Below are 14,762 nucleotides of genomic sequence, written 5' to 3'. Positions count from 1 at the left end.
CGATCCACCGTACTGATTCGCTTTATAATTTTAATCTCAGCTTCTTCACAGGACTGCATCCAACTTGCTAAGATTATGTAAATAATAACTATGACTGAAAATCGCTGGAAAAGTCATCTAATGTGACATGTTTTCTGTTCAGGTATTTTTTTTAGAGCCATAATCATGTGGAGACAACAGTGGGGCAAAGCCACAGCAAGTCTCTACAGACGTACAATTTAGTGGTCTGTGCTATATATACAGTATATATATATAGTCTGTCTTGGTGTAATAGAGGACTCAGTCTCCGCTACCTATTGTCAAACACTGTGTGCCTTCAATTCAGAAAAATAGATTGTGTATTAATATCCATTCAGTTATTTTTTTCTCAATCCTGTTTTAGGGTTGTGGCCAACGTGAGTTTATCTCAACAGGATGAGGTGCCGAGAAGGGAGCAACACTGTTCACCACAAGTGTTGCAATATCACTATGCATATATGTTTACACAATTTGGATGCTCGTCCTTTTATCTATAGCCTCAGGCTGAACATATATTTGATTTGGTCCACAGCTGCTAAGATACCCTTTAATACTGATTTTTTTTTGTTTCTGGTAAGTAAAAAAACAAAATGACATACTTGCTACTTTTAATAATTATGTTTGTTGGTAGCATTTAATTAATTACAGTTCCTATAAAGCCCATTTTTAGCATATCTAAAATAAAAAAAAATTCTATGATTTATTTTCCCTATTAAAAACAATTATTTTAGTTTAGGTACTGTACTTCAAAAATGCATCTATTACTTATTTACTCTTATGTAACAAGACCTTAACAAGGGCTTGTTTTGGCCTTCATAACACTTCTACAACATCAGTAGGCCGGTTATTCATCTCTGCGCAGCGTGGCACATTGACATGATGGTAAAATGAATTGCTAATATGAAGGATTCACACCTCTTATACTAAATACAGTATGTTATGTAATGAGAAGTAGGTCTCAGTTAAGCCATCTCAGTTTTATTAGTAGGTCACACTGCAGTGATGAAGACACACTTTACTGATGCTTTGTAAATGTTATGAAGACCCAAAGAAGTGCTTGTTAAGTTCTTGTTACATAAGAGTAAATGTGTAATAGGTGTATTTTTAACAATTATTTCTGTGAATGAATGCAGATATTTGTGAGTTGGCTATAGTAATGTCTAAAAATAGTCACATTAAAAACATGTATCATGTGCTATTTCTTGTTAAATAAGATACAGGCATCAGGGATAAACCTGAGAGGTAATATAACACAACGTATAAAATTTTGAAATAACCCCAGAATCCTGTTTAAGTTAAATATTAATAAAGAAACTTGAAAAAGAAACCCTGAAAGCATATTTAGATGAAAGTTGTGCTGGTGAGAAAGAATTGCAGTTTAATCAGTACTGAGGCCACAGCAGGTAAAAGGACTAACGAAAGTCCCTGTCTTCACCTGCCGATGTTAGAGTGAGGCAACTTTTGAGAATTCCAGTTGCTGCATTATGGCTTGTCCTTAACCAGAACTGTACAGCTTTGCAAGATCTTCCCTGCCATTCTGAGCTTCTACTCTGTCCAAATGACGTAGGTACCCATTGAATTGTTATATTAGGTGGAGTTTACAGGGGCTTTACAGGCTATTGTGTTTGTGTCATATGCTGTTTGCTGACCTTTTGTCCATTCTCTGCTTGTGCCCATAAAAGTGTGTGCGTGTCTATTATATCCATAGACCAGATTGGAAAGAAAATCATCCAAACTGCCAAAGTCCGTCTGTGATGTGTGCAGGCTTTCAAAATTAGTGGAGGCCAGCTAATTAAACAAGAAAGAGGTAGAATCTGTTAAAAAATTGTAACCATAATGAAAACACTAGAAAAAAAACAATAGTTCGTTTTTCAGCTAAATTCAATATCCTGAAATGTCTGTATTTATTGTGTAAATTACTATGATGCAAAACAACAAATTTCAAGACAAAGAATAAAAAAAAAATCAGAAATTACACAGATGGTGTGCATTTTGCTTAAGGCTAGTTCTACAACTGACATACAGTACAAATTAAAAAAAAAATCATTAATACTTCATGCTGTAAATTTAAGTTAATATAGTAAAAATACAGAACACTGGAATAACAGAAATATCAAAACATTAACAACCTGTTAACTAAATTATTAGAACAATGCAGTCATACATTTCAAAATGACTAGAAAACGGACTTTGTATTAAAATATAAAAATCTAGAAGTATAAATAGAAATTTGGTCCATAGACTTGGTCACTATAATACTATTTACATTACATATTAGGATATTATTCAACATATCTACTTTATTTCGAACATTTAACATTATTAGGAATGATACTTTATTTACATTATCTATATGGTTGAGACATCTGTGAAATCCGATGGCCTCTAGAAAAAATAGATTGGTTAAATTTGTCATTAAAATTTCTTTTTGAGTTGTCCATTAACATGAAAAGTGGATAAAATGTGCAGTTAGGAAAACAAGAGAGATGAAGTACAGTCTATTATTAAGCTTGACTGCAGATATTAGTTTCACGTACTGAACTTGTAGAGCAAGTGGATTAGTCTTAGTATAAAAATCAAGTAACATTAGAGGTGCAGTCTAAAGGCACAAATTACATGATCTCTTCATGTTCAACAACAGTGTCTTAAGAGGTGAAAACTAATGGGATTTGCAAAATAAATTTGTTCAGACATTGTGAAGAAAATGAACTCATTTCAACAAATATGGTTTTGTGCAATTCGCATTTTGGAAGTTACACTAGTGATTCGAGACTCTCTGCAGCATTGCTTCCATCACCCAGAACAGTGCCATTGTTATCTGCCAACAATACAGCTTTTTCATCTTCTCTTGTGCTCACAAGACTAAGCATTGCTTTGTATAAGAATTGGTACTGCTCCTGTAATACAAACAAACATATTAATTCATATATTTCAAAACTTCAATGGAAATGCTTAAATCATTAGTTTCTTAGAGCTTTAAAAAAAGGTTATATAATCACAAGAATATACCCTATTAAACTTTGAAAATCAATCATTTTTTAAATGGATTAAAAAAATCTTTCGTTAGTCATCCGTCATCACAATGCATACTCACAATATCAGTGAAGACCCCCGGCCTCATTAAGTTGATCATTTTTGCCACCTGGTAGACATCTGTCGTGTTTTCACTCTCAAGATGGTGTACAAGTGTGGTCAAAGCACAAAATGTTCCTGCTATCACACCTCCGTGTCTAAAAAGATATTTATCAGTTAAAATTAATGAGCTGAATAAAGGTAACGGGTTGGTAATACAATTGTCAGGGCTAAAAGGAACAGAAGCCATTTTGGGAAAGTTAAACTATAGAGGAAACTGGTAGCTAGACCTTATAAGACAGTGTGGGAAAAGTGTGTTACAGCCAGTCATTTGAGGGTTGGCGGAACCCTGAAAGAAAAAGTACCAGCAACAAGCCCCACATTACTCCCAAATCCAGGCAGACCGAGTCCCACATAGGAGACTGCTTCTTATAACAGAGGATGGGATACGCGCTTTTTATAACAAGAGGGGATCTAAAGCTGTCTGAGAACACTATATTCAACAATTTGTAACGACATCTAGCAGTACAACCTGAAAGTAAATCCTAAGGGGAGTCTGAATGGCAGCTGTCTGCCAGTGATCATTGAATCTTGGATCACTTTAACTTTGTTCAGTGTAAATGATATGTTAGGTTTTAATTGTCAGGGTTTTACTGCAGCCAGGCTCTTGTTGGAAGACCTGGATATGAGAGGCAGTAAGATTGTGGTGTCATTCTAAGTGAGGAAAGTGGGCAACCACTCTACTGGACAGTTTTTGTTTTACCATGGTGCAAACAAAAAACAACTTTCTGACCCCAGATTAAGCCTAGTGTCACCCTAAATGGGCCAAGAATGAAGGCTTTCAATATGGAATTCTATACATACAGCAAGAAAAGAATGGGACATGCAGAAGCTTCAGTTTCTCATGTTATGAGCTTTTTCCTTATAGATGACACTTTTACGAACAGCTTCTGTTTATAAAGTACACACACAAATGGAACTAGAAGCTTTTGGTTATATATAATTATTCCAACTGCCTGTATAATCTCAGCTAATTAAAGTGTTCTTTTCCAAAATCTACAGTATAGTTATTTTTCCCTTTAATATTAAATTTAAGAGTATAGTAGAAATACTATGACATATATATATTTCAAATTTCTGCTAAGCCTCTAATAGGCCTATCACATTTTGACGTTTTGTCTTATAACTCCAGTGTTACTATTATGGGAAACTCAGAGAGATGGGATTCAGAAATATGGAAGTTTGCAAAGAAGAGTGTTGAAAGTGGCATCCAACATTCAAATGCACAAAAAGTCAGCTAAACTAGTCAAAACACCTGATTTATCTCTTTAAAAGCAGTCTGTAAGAAATAATGACTTTGAATAATTTCAGGTTTTAAAAATGTAAAAAAGTACAAAGTAATAAAAGTCTCAATTGTGCAGAAAATACTTCCCAGTTCAAAACAGAATAAAGTTGCTAAAACATACTTGTCGTGCACAATCATTGGCCCATCTCGTAAAGCAGCTTCTTCTTTGATGATGTTAATGAGCTCAAAGGTCTTGCTTATTGGACTGTCAGGATTGGGCCATTTAGGAGACTGGAACTGCCTCACTTCTAGTACATAATCATCCTGTAAAACAGCAAAGTGGATTTCATTCTATTGCACTCCTTGACATAAAATAAAAGGGTTACTTTTGGAATGAACAAAACTATTAATTTAATATGTCAAAACAAATAGATAGATAGATAGATAGATAGATAGATAGATAGATAGATAGATAGATACTTTATTAATCCCAAGGGGACATTCACAATGAGATATAGCCGTTGAGTTTTGTTGATTTACTGTATATTTCATTCATATATGAAACTTACCTACTTTTTTAAAAGATCTACCTTTTTTAAGTACAAGTTCACAATGTTGTATCATCTGTTTAATATACACACAGCCTTTGGTATTGTTGATCAATCTTTTACCAGTACAGTAATAGGAAATTGGACAACACATGAAAATTATATTGAAAATCATATGTTTTATGTACATTTCATTATAATTTTTTCCAGTAAGGCAAGTGACTTTATTTCATTTACTTAGAAATGGATTACTCTTGCAGATGTTGAAGTACTGCATATTCAAGAAAAACTAGAAACGTACTAACCAAAATGGTTTTCCACAAAAAACACTAAAGGGTGATATCTTTTATTACAATATCCTGCATATTATGTTGCACCTGCTTTATTATGTTATGAGATTTCTTTCACTATACTAAATCAATGTATATTAACAGTAAATAGATGTAGCAGAAATAGATGCTATTAAATGGTAGACAAAAACAAAACATTGCAGGTATACTAATAATCAAAAACACTGAAAATTGTACACAGCATAAGTCATCACTAACAATTATTTATGTTTTTTAATAGCCTCATAAGTCTGAACTCCAACCTGAATTTAAGGGGAAAGAATTAAACAGAACATGAGAAAGGGCAGGGCCAAAAGGGAACACTGAATGTTTTCAGTTGTCTTCCTAGCAGAAGCAAAGCTGACCCGGAGGAAAATTGTTAACTGCCACTCAGGCTTCATTCACGTGCTACGGAAATTTACACAGTGACCATTGTGGCTGTTTTCCTTTGTGTATAAATAAAAGCAAACAATACATATTAGTATGTATTACATTGCTCCAAATAGCATTCAACCACAAAAAATGACATTACTGAATTACTTGGCTATTGTTTTTTTTTTTTTATTTTATATTAATGAATAAGTTGAGAGGTCAATGTTACTTATCTAATTCAGATAGCATTGCTTTCACAGAACCGTCCTACTAAGATCTACCACTTCAAAGGATGTTGACAGGAAATTTACAACAAGGAACCTGGTATCACTGATAAGCCCCCAACACAAATTTAGATGTCTTATTTGGATCATTGTGAAGACTAGATCAGTGTTTCTCAATCACTGTGTCAAGAGTGGGCTGTGTTCAAACCCCTTGATTTCGCTTGGTTCATCAAGGGGGGCTCTATGACAATCAAGCTCCATATACCACAAGGGACCATGAAGGCTCTTATATAAGAAAAAGTGGGTTCTGCCACCAAAACGTCTGAGAAACACTGGAGTAGATCATCATCTGATAACATAAACAGCTGTTGTGGTAGCTGACAACAGTGCACTAGGCACTTATCTTCCACCACTGGGAAGATGCCAGCTAACAGTTTTTTTACCAGGTCCCCGACCATTTCTTTTTTGTCATAGTGTGGTTTTAGAACAAGTATATCTTAAGATACTAACTTAATTGAAATTAATAAACCATATAAAAAAATTGTAATCAGTCTGAATCTGTTTGTTCACCATCTCTGCAAAAATGGCCAAACTGATTTTCATTAAATTTGGCATGATCATCGTCATTGGTTCCAGGCTATAAGGCATATTGGGAAGACAGGTTATAAAGGATGCTACCTAAAAACCAGCATTGACGCAAGGAAACTTATCAGTGTGCACAATGCTTTGGACTGACCAAAATATATTTCCCCCGCAGGCACAGCGATTTTTTTCAATAATAATAATTTGGATTACAATTGTATTGTCTTTCTGGATAACAGTTTTTATCTACGAGTTTCTCATTGTGGGTTGTGTGTTGGCAGGTTGAATTTCAAAAACACAGTTTTCCCCTTGTCTATTTTCATCAGGCTCTTTTCAGAGACATATATGGATCTAAAAGGGGGGTACTATGTTGCTAAACCTTTAAGGAGCAATGTTCCTTTAAATTTAGCATACGTTTTAAAAAACTGATCTATTTCTCTTAGCCCTACTTACGATTTTGTGATGTTCCCAGAACCAACAGAGCAAGATTCAAGCTGGCAGATAAGAACAGTTGCAGCTTGCTCCATGTTGGTCAAAAACGTAGATAGGAATTTCATTGCACTATGTACATGCGGAAGGATGACAGCACATATTTATCAAAGAAAAAACTTCCATTTTAGAAAAATCCAGTTGTCATAAAAATTCATATTGTCATTAAGTGTGACAAAAGATAAGCCACAATGAAACAGAATGAAATGCAGTTTTTAGAGCATGTTGACTTGTTGTTCAGAATACGATTACAACATTAGTAATTTTTACTGTTTATTGATGGTAGACATTTATTAAAGTTCATTTTATGATGAGGCACATATAGTTTTAGGTTTTGATACGAATACAGCATTGTGATTTGTAGCAATTTTAAATCTACACTGAAAAATCATCTTGGAATCATCTCAGTGTTCACTCCTTTAATAATTCAGAGACCTGAAGCGATGTCTATGAACCCTAATTTCCCATACCCCACTATAGATGCTTTCCACAGTAGATTAACTTGTTTAACTAGCCATTTAGTTATTAATGTGGGCCTCAACATCTACTCATGAAACTACACTAAACCAGGAAATATGCAGATATAGCATTAAGTAGTGGTCATGGTAGTAACGCAGCAAGGACTTGCAGCAATTATAGAATCCAATCATGCACTATAATTTCAGCCAATGTTGATAAAATATTTGATTTCTTAACTTAACTCATTATTTACGTATATGCAATGTATTTATTACCTGTGTTGCCTCCAAGATGAAATCCTGAACAACAAGTTTTTCCTCATTTGAAAGACAAATATGATCTTCACTTATTAGAGTAACTGTAAATGACTCACAGTTCATCGGCTCTTCTTTGCATGGCCAGTACACACACTCGTTTTCCCCCTGGAATTATTTTCACAGTTACCATATTGTCAGCTAGTAGAGAAACATTAAAAACAAGTCGCATCTGACAAGCTCAGCATATCATCCCATAATGGAAAGACTAAAGGATGTTTTCTCACCCATGATACGAGACTAGCCTTGTATCTAAATCAAATCGTTGATTTTATGCTAATTTGTACTCTTTGTTATAATTATTCATTAAATTACAATATTATGTTTACATCAAATTACTTCTTATAACTTCATTTTGTCTAAAGGAAAGATCAGAAAATCATCTTGTAAAGAAAGATATTGTGTATTGACTGTTTTTCAATCAATTTATAATGCTTTTGTATAGGCAATTTTATGAGGAAGTTTAACAAAGTAGTACTTCATCCTCACTCACTCGTTACCAGTTAAAAGGGGAAAATCATGAAAATGTTGTTTGTTTGTAACATTAGTGTATCATGAAGTTACATTGCTAAGATTCACTGTTTTAGGAAAACACACCCCAGATACAGCATAGTTTTCATGACTAACTGTTGTGCAAGTTTACTATTAAAGGCTCTTACCAAAGTTAGGCTTTCTGGAAGCATGACAATTATCTGAGCGTTGTGATCCCATATCATCCTCCAGAAGTCCTTGATGGTATTCTGAATTGGATGCTGGGTTATAATGAACTCATTGCTCTGATGATAACCCTAAAAGAAGATAATTTTGTGATACATTGTGTCATCTTCCTGGGAAAGTTTAAAGTCATATCTGGAATTCTACATTTCATACAAACCATTATATATGAAGCATTAATGTACTCTGTGCCTTCACCAGAAGCAGATGATAATCCAACTCTAGACCTCTCAACTAGAAAAGAAAACATACTGTAAAATATTTAATATTTTCATTATGTATATAATAAACAATTTCAAATTACATAACCCTCACCAGAAGTAGCGGTTTCAGATGATGAGATGAGAAAGTGCTTACTTTAAGCGCATTGCTGCCAACTGTGATACAAAAGAGTGTCTAACAAACTTCTTTTCATTCTATAAGCCTACCGTTTATCTTACTGTTCTAGTGGAATACATTGTAAACAGTTAAGTCTGGGGCAAAAAAACACCACGCTGCTACAGAACCTTGACATTTGTCACATATCAAGAAGAAAATAATATCTCAGTCCTCTTTTTTAACCTTTTTTTTTTAAACTTTTTCCTTTTGTCATTATACTTCTAGAAAATAGCATTTAAAGTAACATTGAGAAAAATGAGCCTGTTATATTAGATAATTGAGGAAAAATATATACTTTATAATGAAAATAAGAAGAGAGAGAAAATAAATATAGCATGAAAACTAGTAAATTAGTCTAAATTGTATATTAAAAATAAATAACAGAATTACATTACATGAGCAAAATTTAGCAAATACAGCTAAAATGGTCAGCTAAGTGTAACTATAATTATTTCTCAAAACATACATTAGTAGTTAAGTAGTTAAGTAACAAGATATAATACTATATTTTTCACCAATGTAAGAAATGTCTTTGATACCCAATACATCTAAGGAAGTAACTGAGAATTCAATTCACCTAACCATTTTATGGATGTTGTCTTAGCATCACAAGGATGAAGGTGACAGCAACACAACGGTATAGGGTAATCAGACAATTTCATAGATTTTAAACTTAAGCATACATTTATATAAAGAACAAACTTCTTATTTTTTTTATTGAAAATGTTCATGTTCAAGCAATATCTGCCATGTGTAACCTGCACACTAGAATTAAAGATCATACTTGTTTCCGTTGTAACAATGGAACAATGATGAGATATAGAAAAGGAACTATAAACATACTTAAAAATAGTAATGTAAAATATTTGTATTGCTCTGTGAGAAGGTGAATGAACAGATTATGTAGAACAGTTGGAGGGAGGGGTTTCTATAAAAAGTAAGGCAAGTGAGGTGGGCAAACTGTTCCCAATAGTTTCCCACCAAGCTCCTTCACCTCTTTCCAAAAGACTTATAAAGTGAGTTTATACCACTAAACCACACACTGAAAAAATAGATTTATAAAAACAAAAGAAAACAAAGCATATGCTTCCCTTTAAGGCTTGTTTCTGTTCAAAATGGAGCAATGTACGAGAGAGACCAAATGAAACAGGAAAGGTGTGCAAACATTATGGGAAATAATAATAATACACAAAAGTACATTTCATTGTGAATCTTCAGTGGAACTTCCATACTCAAGCAGAATCAACCACAGACTAACAGAAATGTCAATCAATGTCCTTTTCTAAATCTACTTTTTCTAATTCAAGGTCAACTGAGCTGCAGTCCATCTTGACAGCAACATAAATGTTTCTGCCTATTAATATGTAAATAACAATTAAATACATGATAAGTCATATAACACACAATACCTTATGAGAACTATACAGTATGTACTGAAGGAAACAATTATGCCTGAATATATTATAAATGACATAATAAAGATAATATATAAAGAATGAGAGTTGGCTAACAAAAGAGGCAAATATGCAAAGAGTATGCAGTTTCTACATTAATAATGTTACAAGGAAACATTGTTCAATACCAGTGTTTGAGTGGAATTAAATTTTTTATAATTTATTCATTTAATATTCCACATCTTCTGAATTAGCTTCTTTTCTTGTTGTGTACAACACCTTGGGGAGCCAGTACTGATCACAAGGTAAAAAGCAGGCCAAGACTTGACACCATTTCATCCCGAGTCGCACTCACTCACACACCCACACTCTCTCAAATAGGCTGACTTGCTTGTGTCTTTCTGTTGCCAGTTAATCATAATACTGTATATTCATTTTTACTTAATAATCAATACTCAGTTGGATTAGCTCTGGCTTTACCCAAACCTGTGCAAGTGAATAAGCAGGTTTAGTTCAATGTAGGATGGATACTGTATCTGAGTGCATTAACAACTAATAATTAATCAAATATACAATATGTATTTTATACCTTTGTACATATATGTGCATACTGTTGTGTTTTGTCTTCAAGAATATGTTTATGTTTTATTCCATCTTATATGTTTTTTTGTTATTTTAACTACACATTTACACTGTATTTGTCAATGAATGCATTTGGAAACAATTTCTTTGGGTGAAATCTTTTTATATTTGCTTTTAAATAATTATAGGATAGCAGCCAAACAAGAAAAAATAGTAATGGACAAATACACTGCCCGGCCAAAAAAAAAGTCGCCACCAAAAAAAAAGGTCACACACTCTAATATTTTGTTGGACCGCCTTTAGCTTTGATTACGGCATGCGTTCGCTGTGGCATTGTTTCGATAAGCTTCTGCAATGTCACAAGATTTATTTCCATCCAGTGTTGCATTAATTTTTCACCAAGATCTTGCATTAATGATGGTAGAGTCTGACCGCTGCACAAAGCCTTCTCCAGCACATCCCAAAGATTCTCAATGGGGTTAAGGTCTGGACTCTGTGGTGGCCAATCCATGTGTGAAAATGATGTCTTATGCACCCTGAACCACTCTTTCACAATTTGAGCCCGATGAATCCTGGCATTGTCATCTTGGAATATTCCCGTGCCATCAAGGAAGAAAAAATCCATTGATGGAATAACCTGGTCAATCAGTATATTCAGGTAGTCAGCTGACCTCATTCTTGGAGCACATACTGTTGCTGAACCTAGACCTGACCAACTGCAGCAACCCCAGATCATAGCACTGCCCCCACAGGCTTGTACAGTAGGCACTAGGCATGATGGGTGCATCACTTCATCTGCCTCTCTTCTTACCCTGATGCGCCCATCACTCTGGAACAGGGTAAATCTGGACTCATCAGACCACATGACCTTCTTCCATTGCTCCAGATTTCAATCTTTATGCTCCCTAGCAAATTGAAGCCTTTTTTTCCAGTTTACCTCACTGATTAGTGGTTTTCTTACGGCTACACTGCTGTTTAGTCCCAATCCCTTGAGTTCCCTTTGCATTGTGTGTGTGGAAATTTCACTATTAAACATAGACCTGAGTTCTACAGTTGTTTTTCTCCGATTTGATTTCACCAAACGCTTAAGTGATTGCCGATCACGATCATTCAGGATTTTTTTCTGGCCAGATTTCATCCTCGAAGACGATGGGTCCCCACTATCCTTCAAGTTTTTAATAATGTGTTGGACAGTTCTTAACCCAATTTTAGTAGTTTCTGCAATCTCCTTAGATGTTTTCTCTGCTTGATGCATGCTAATGATTTGACCCTTCTCAAACACACTAACGTCTTTTCCATAACCACGAGATGTATCTTTCGACATGGTTGTTTAAGAAATAAGAAGCAACTCATTGCACCAGTTGGGGTTAAATAACTTGTTGCCAGCTGAAAGATAATTGTCCATGCAGTAATTATCCAATAGGAGTCTCGTACCTATTTGCTTAGTTAAATCCAGGTGGCGACTTTTTTTTTGGCCAGGCAGTGTATTTTTATCACACAATCTGTTTATATTTTTAATCTAGTACAGGGCCTAAATAAGCCACCCAACTTCTTTATTAGGTTTGAATGAACTTTGGACTAGATTTTTACATTTTACCTTTTCAGCATTTGTCTCTTGGTAATATATTGTATTCTTGTGTTGTCTAAAAAGTGTTTAAACTGATACTTGGTAAGAAAAGCTTAATATAAATTAAAATTGAGCAAACACTTCACCTATTATTATTATTGTTATTATCATCATTTAATTGCAGTATACTGATGAACAGAATTTGTAATAAGTATATTGTTGTATTTTTAACATAAAAATAGTGATTTACAATGTTAAATAATCACACAGCCACATAAAGTAAAAATCACTAAAATAAAATATCATATTGATTGATTAAATAGCATTCTATGATTTGCTTGCATTTTTTCATAGTAATTTCACAGTAAAAGTATATAATGCGTTTCATAGCATTTCTCAATTGTATGCAGTCCAGAGTCAAACCTGATACCTTTATTCTTTTACCATACTAAAAATCACAAAGAATAAAAAAATATCTTCATAGTAATTTGATCTGTACCATAGGTATATAGAGAGAATTGTGTGAGCCTGGTAGTATGACCTGAACTTAAATGCAAATTGTATGTGACCCTGTTCTCTTACCTTAGGCTGGGGTACAATTGCTTATAATAATTAAAATGCTGATAAACAAATAAAATTCAAATTGTTTGTTATTCTCAAACAAACAAACCAACACAAACAATCTCAGTCTGTTTATGCCGTTTACTGATGATCGTGGACCTTTGATGGGAAACACATTGTCTTATTGAAGTGCTCTCCAGGGCATCCCTCTGAGACTGGAAGTGAAAAAGGATGTGATCATAATGTGAAGTTGTCACCAGACATCAGGGACAAAATGAAATTGCTTCTTGTGCTCAATATCACATCTTTTTGCCCTTGACACTGGCTGAAAAAATTGTCAATTTATCTACTTCTTCAGAAGCTCCCAGTTTGCCAAAACATGATGCACATAGTAAAATGAGACTAACAGTTCTGACTATTTTGAAAACCTGCAAAACATTTCCAGTAGCATGTCTGCTTAAATGGAAATGCTATAAAATGTAGTGACAGCTACTAAGTGAGTGAGAATGGCTAGTTTTTCATAGTCTGTCTGTCACCATATGCTGCATAGAAAAAGACTATACTACCTTCTGCGCATATTTAGAGACATTGCATTTTATAAGATTAATCACTTTTAAATGAAAGCCCCCGAATCTTATAATGAGCACCATCTAAACTGCATATGATTAAGTCTTATAATGCTTTACAATACACAGGAAATAAGCTGCACAATGAATTGAAGAGCTAAGCCGGCTTTACAATGGATGAGTGCTTCCATAAGTAGGACATTCTGTTTACATGATTTCCAGAAATTTGCCTGTAAATTAAAAAAAAAATTCATATTCATAGGGATAAATTGCTAATCAACCAGGAATGAGCAATACAGGACTTAGTGGAAACCAACAACTGTGCTTTAGGGTGTTATATTAACGGCCTGGAAAATGGTTTTATCTGACTCACAATGCCCTGAAAGCCATACTTCTGATGAATTAACACTACGAAGTCATTTAGTTTGACCCTCCAGTGTTACTTTATCCAACAATGTATTCTTTTAAAATGAAACAGATATTATTCTTATAGTCACATTAATGATCTTGTTCAAAATTATATGGGATCCTCAATATGCCCCACTTATCTCACATTGCTTAAAAATCAAAAAATAAAAGCATCACCCAAAACTGCTCAGTGCACACAGCAGAGAATTTCTTTTAAATAATCCACCATACTCTGTACATCATTGCACACAGACAGTTGCCGTAAATTATCAATGTTCGATTCACAGTTACATCTTACCAGGGATTAGAGATGAACTTCGATTTTTGTCTCTGTTGCATTGTTTGAGAGCAACAGAGTAGTCACACTGCTTAGCATTGGACTGGACAATCAACTGAAAAAAAGAAAAGCAAAAGTTTCCTCATTCAATTAGTGATTGAAGCAAATAAGCAATAGAACATACTATCTATTTATTTAATCTATTAAATAAAACATAAAACTGGCCAGCAGCTAAGTCTGCAAATAAATCAGCTTGCATATCACAATACACATCCTTAACTGATACCAATTGGCTTTAAACTACAGCACTTTACACTAATTACTTCACAAAAGAAAGTAGGGGCCACTTTGGGAATGGGAAGGTCAGTTTATGTGTTGGTGTGGGTAAATTGCTATCAGGTGTGATAGAAATTAAGAATGCAAAAGGTGCCTCAGATGTTATGCTGGTGTAAAATAAATAGAGAGAGGGAGAGGGAGAGAGACAGAGAGAGAAAGAAAGGGATATGGGCAAAGGCCAGCAGAATCCTATCAAGCAGATCTTGACAGCAAAGTCCTCTCACGGGGTATACATGGGGTCCTGATATCTGTGGCTGATGTAGAACTGCTGGTGTTAAAGACTCCAA

General features: G+C 34.3%; 1 protein-coding gene across 4 annotated transcripts in view; it reads right to left on the bottom strand.

Annotated features, from left to right (window-relative positions):
* Window positions 1-1,894: 1,894 nt before the first annotated feature.
* The window catches only part of ptprz1a (protein tyrosine phosphatase receptor type Z1a), a 305,504-nt gene continuing 292,636 nt past the window's right edge, over window positions 1,895-14,762 (bottom strand). For all 4 annotated transcript variants that reach the window (XM_039761121.1, XM_039761122.1, XM_039761123.1 and 1 more), the window contains 7 exons: window positions 14,161-14,254; window positions 8,567-8,640; window positions 8,352-8,480; window positions 7,654-7,800; window positions 4,557-4,699; window positions 3,113-3,248; window positions 1,895-2,915 (listed from right to left, as the gene is read on the bottom strand). In XM_039761121.1, the coding sequence (XP_039617055.1) occupies window positions 2,772-2,915; window positions 3,113-3,248; window positions 4,557-4,699; window positions 7,654-7,800; window positions 8,352-8,480; window positions 8,567-8,640; window positions 14,161-14,254 (867 nt within the window). In that variant the 3' untranslated portion in view covers window positions 1,895-2,771. The remainder of the gene's footprint in view (window positions 2,916-3,112; window positions 3,249-4,556; window positions 4,700-7,653; window positions 7,801-8,351; window positions 8,481-8,566; window positions 8,641-14,160; window positions 14,255-14,762) is intronic.

Source organism: Polypterus senegalus, chromosome 8, assembly GCF_016835505.1.
Source record: "Polypterus senegalus isolate Bchr_013 chromosome 8, ASM1683550v1, whole genome shotgun sequence".
In the NCBI taxonomy this organism is placed as follows: domain Eukaryota; kingdom Metazoa; phylum Chordata; class Cladistia; order Polypteriformes; family Polypteridae; genus Polypterus; species Polypterus senegalus.
This window is presented reverse-complemented; position numbering and strand designations above follow the sequence as displayed.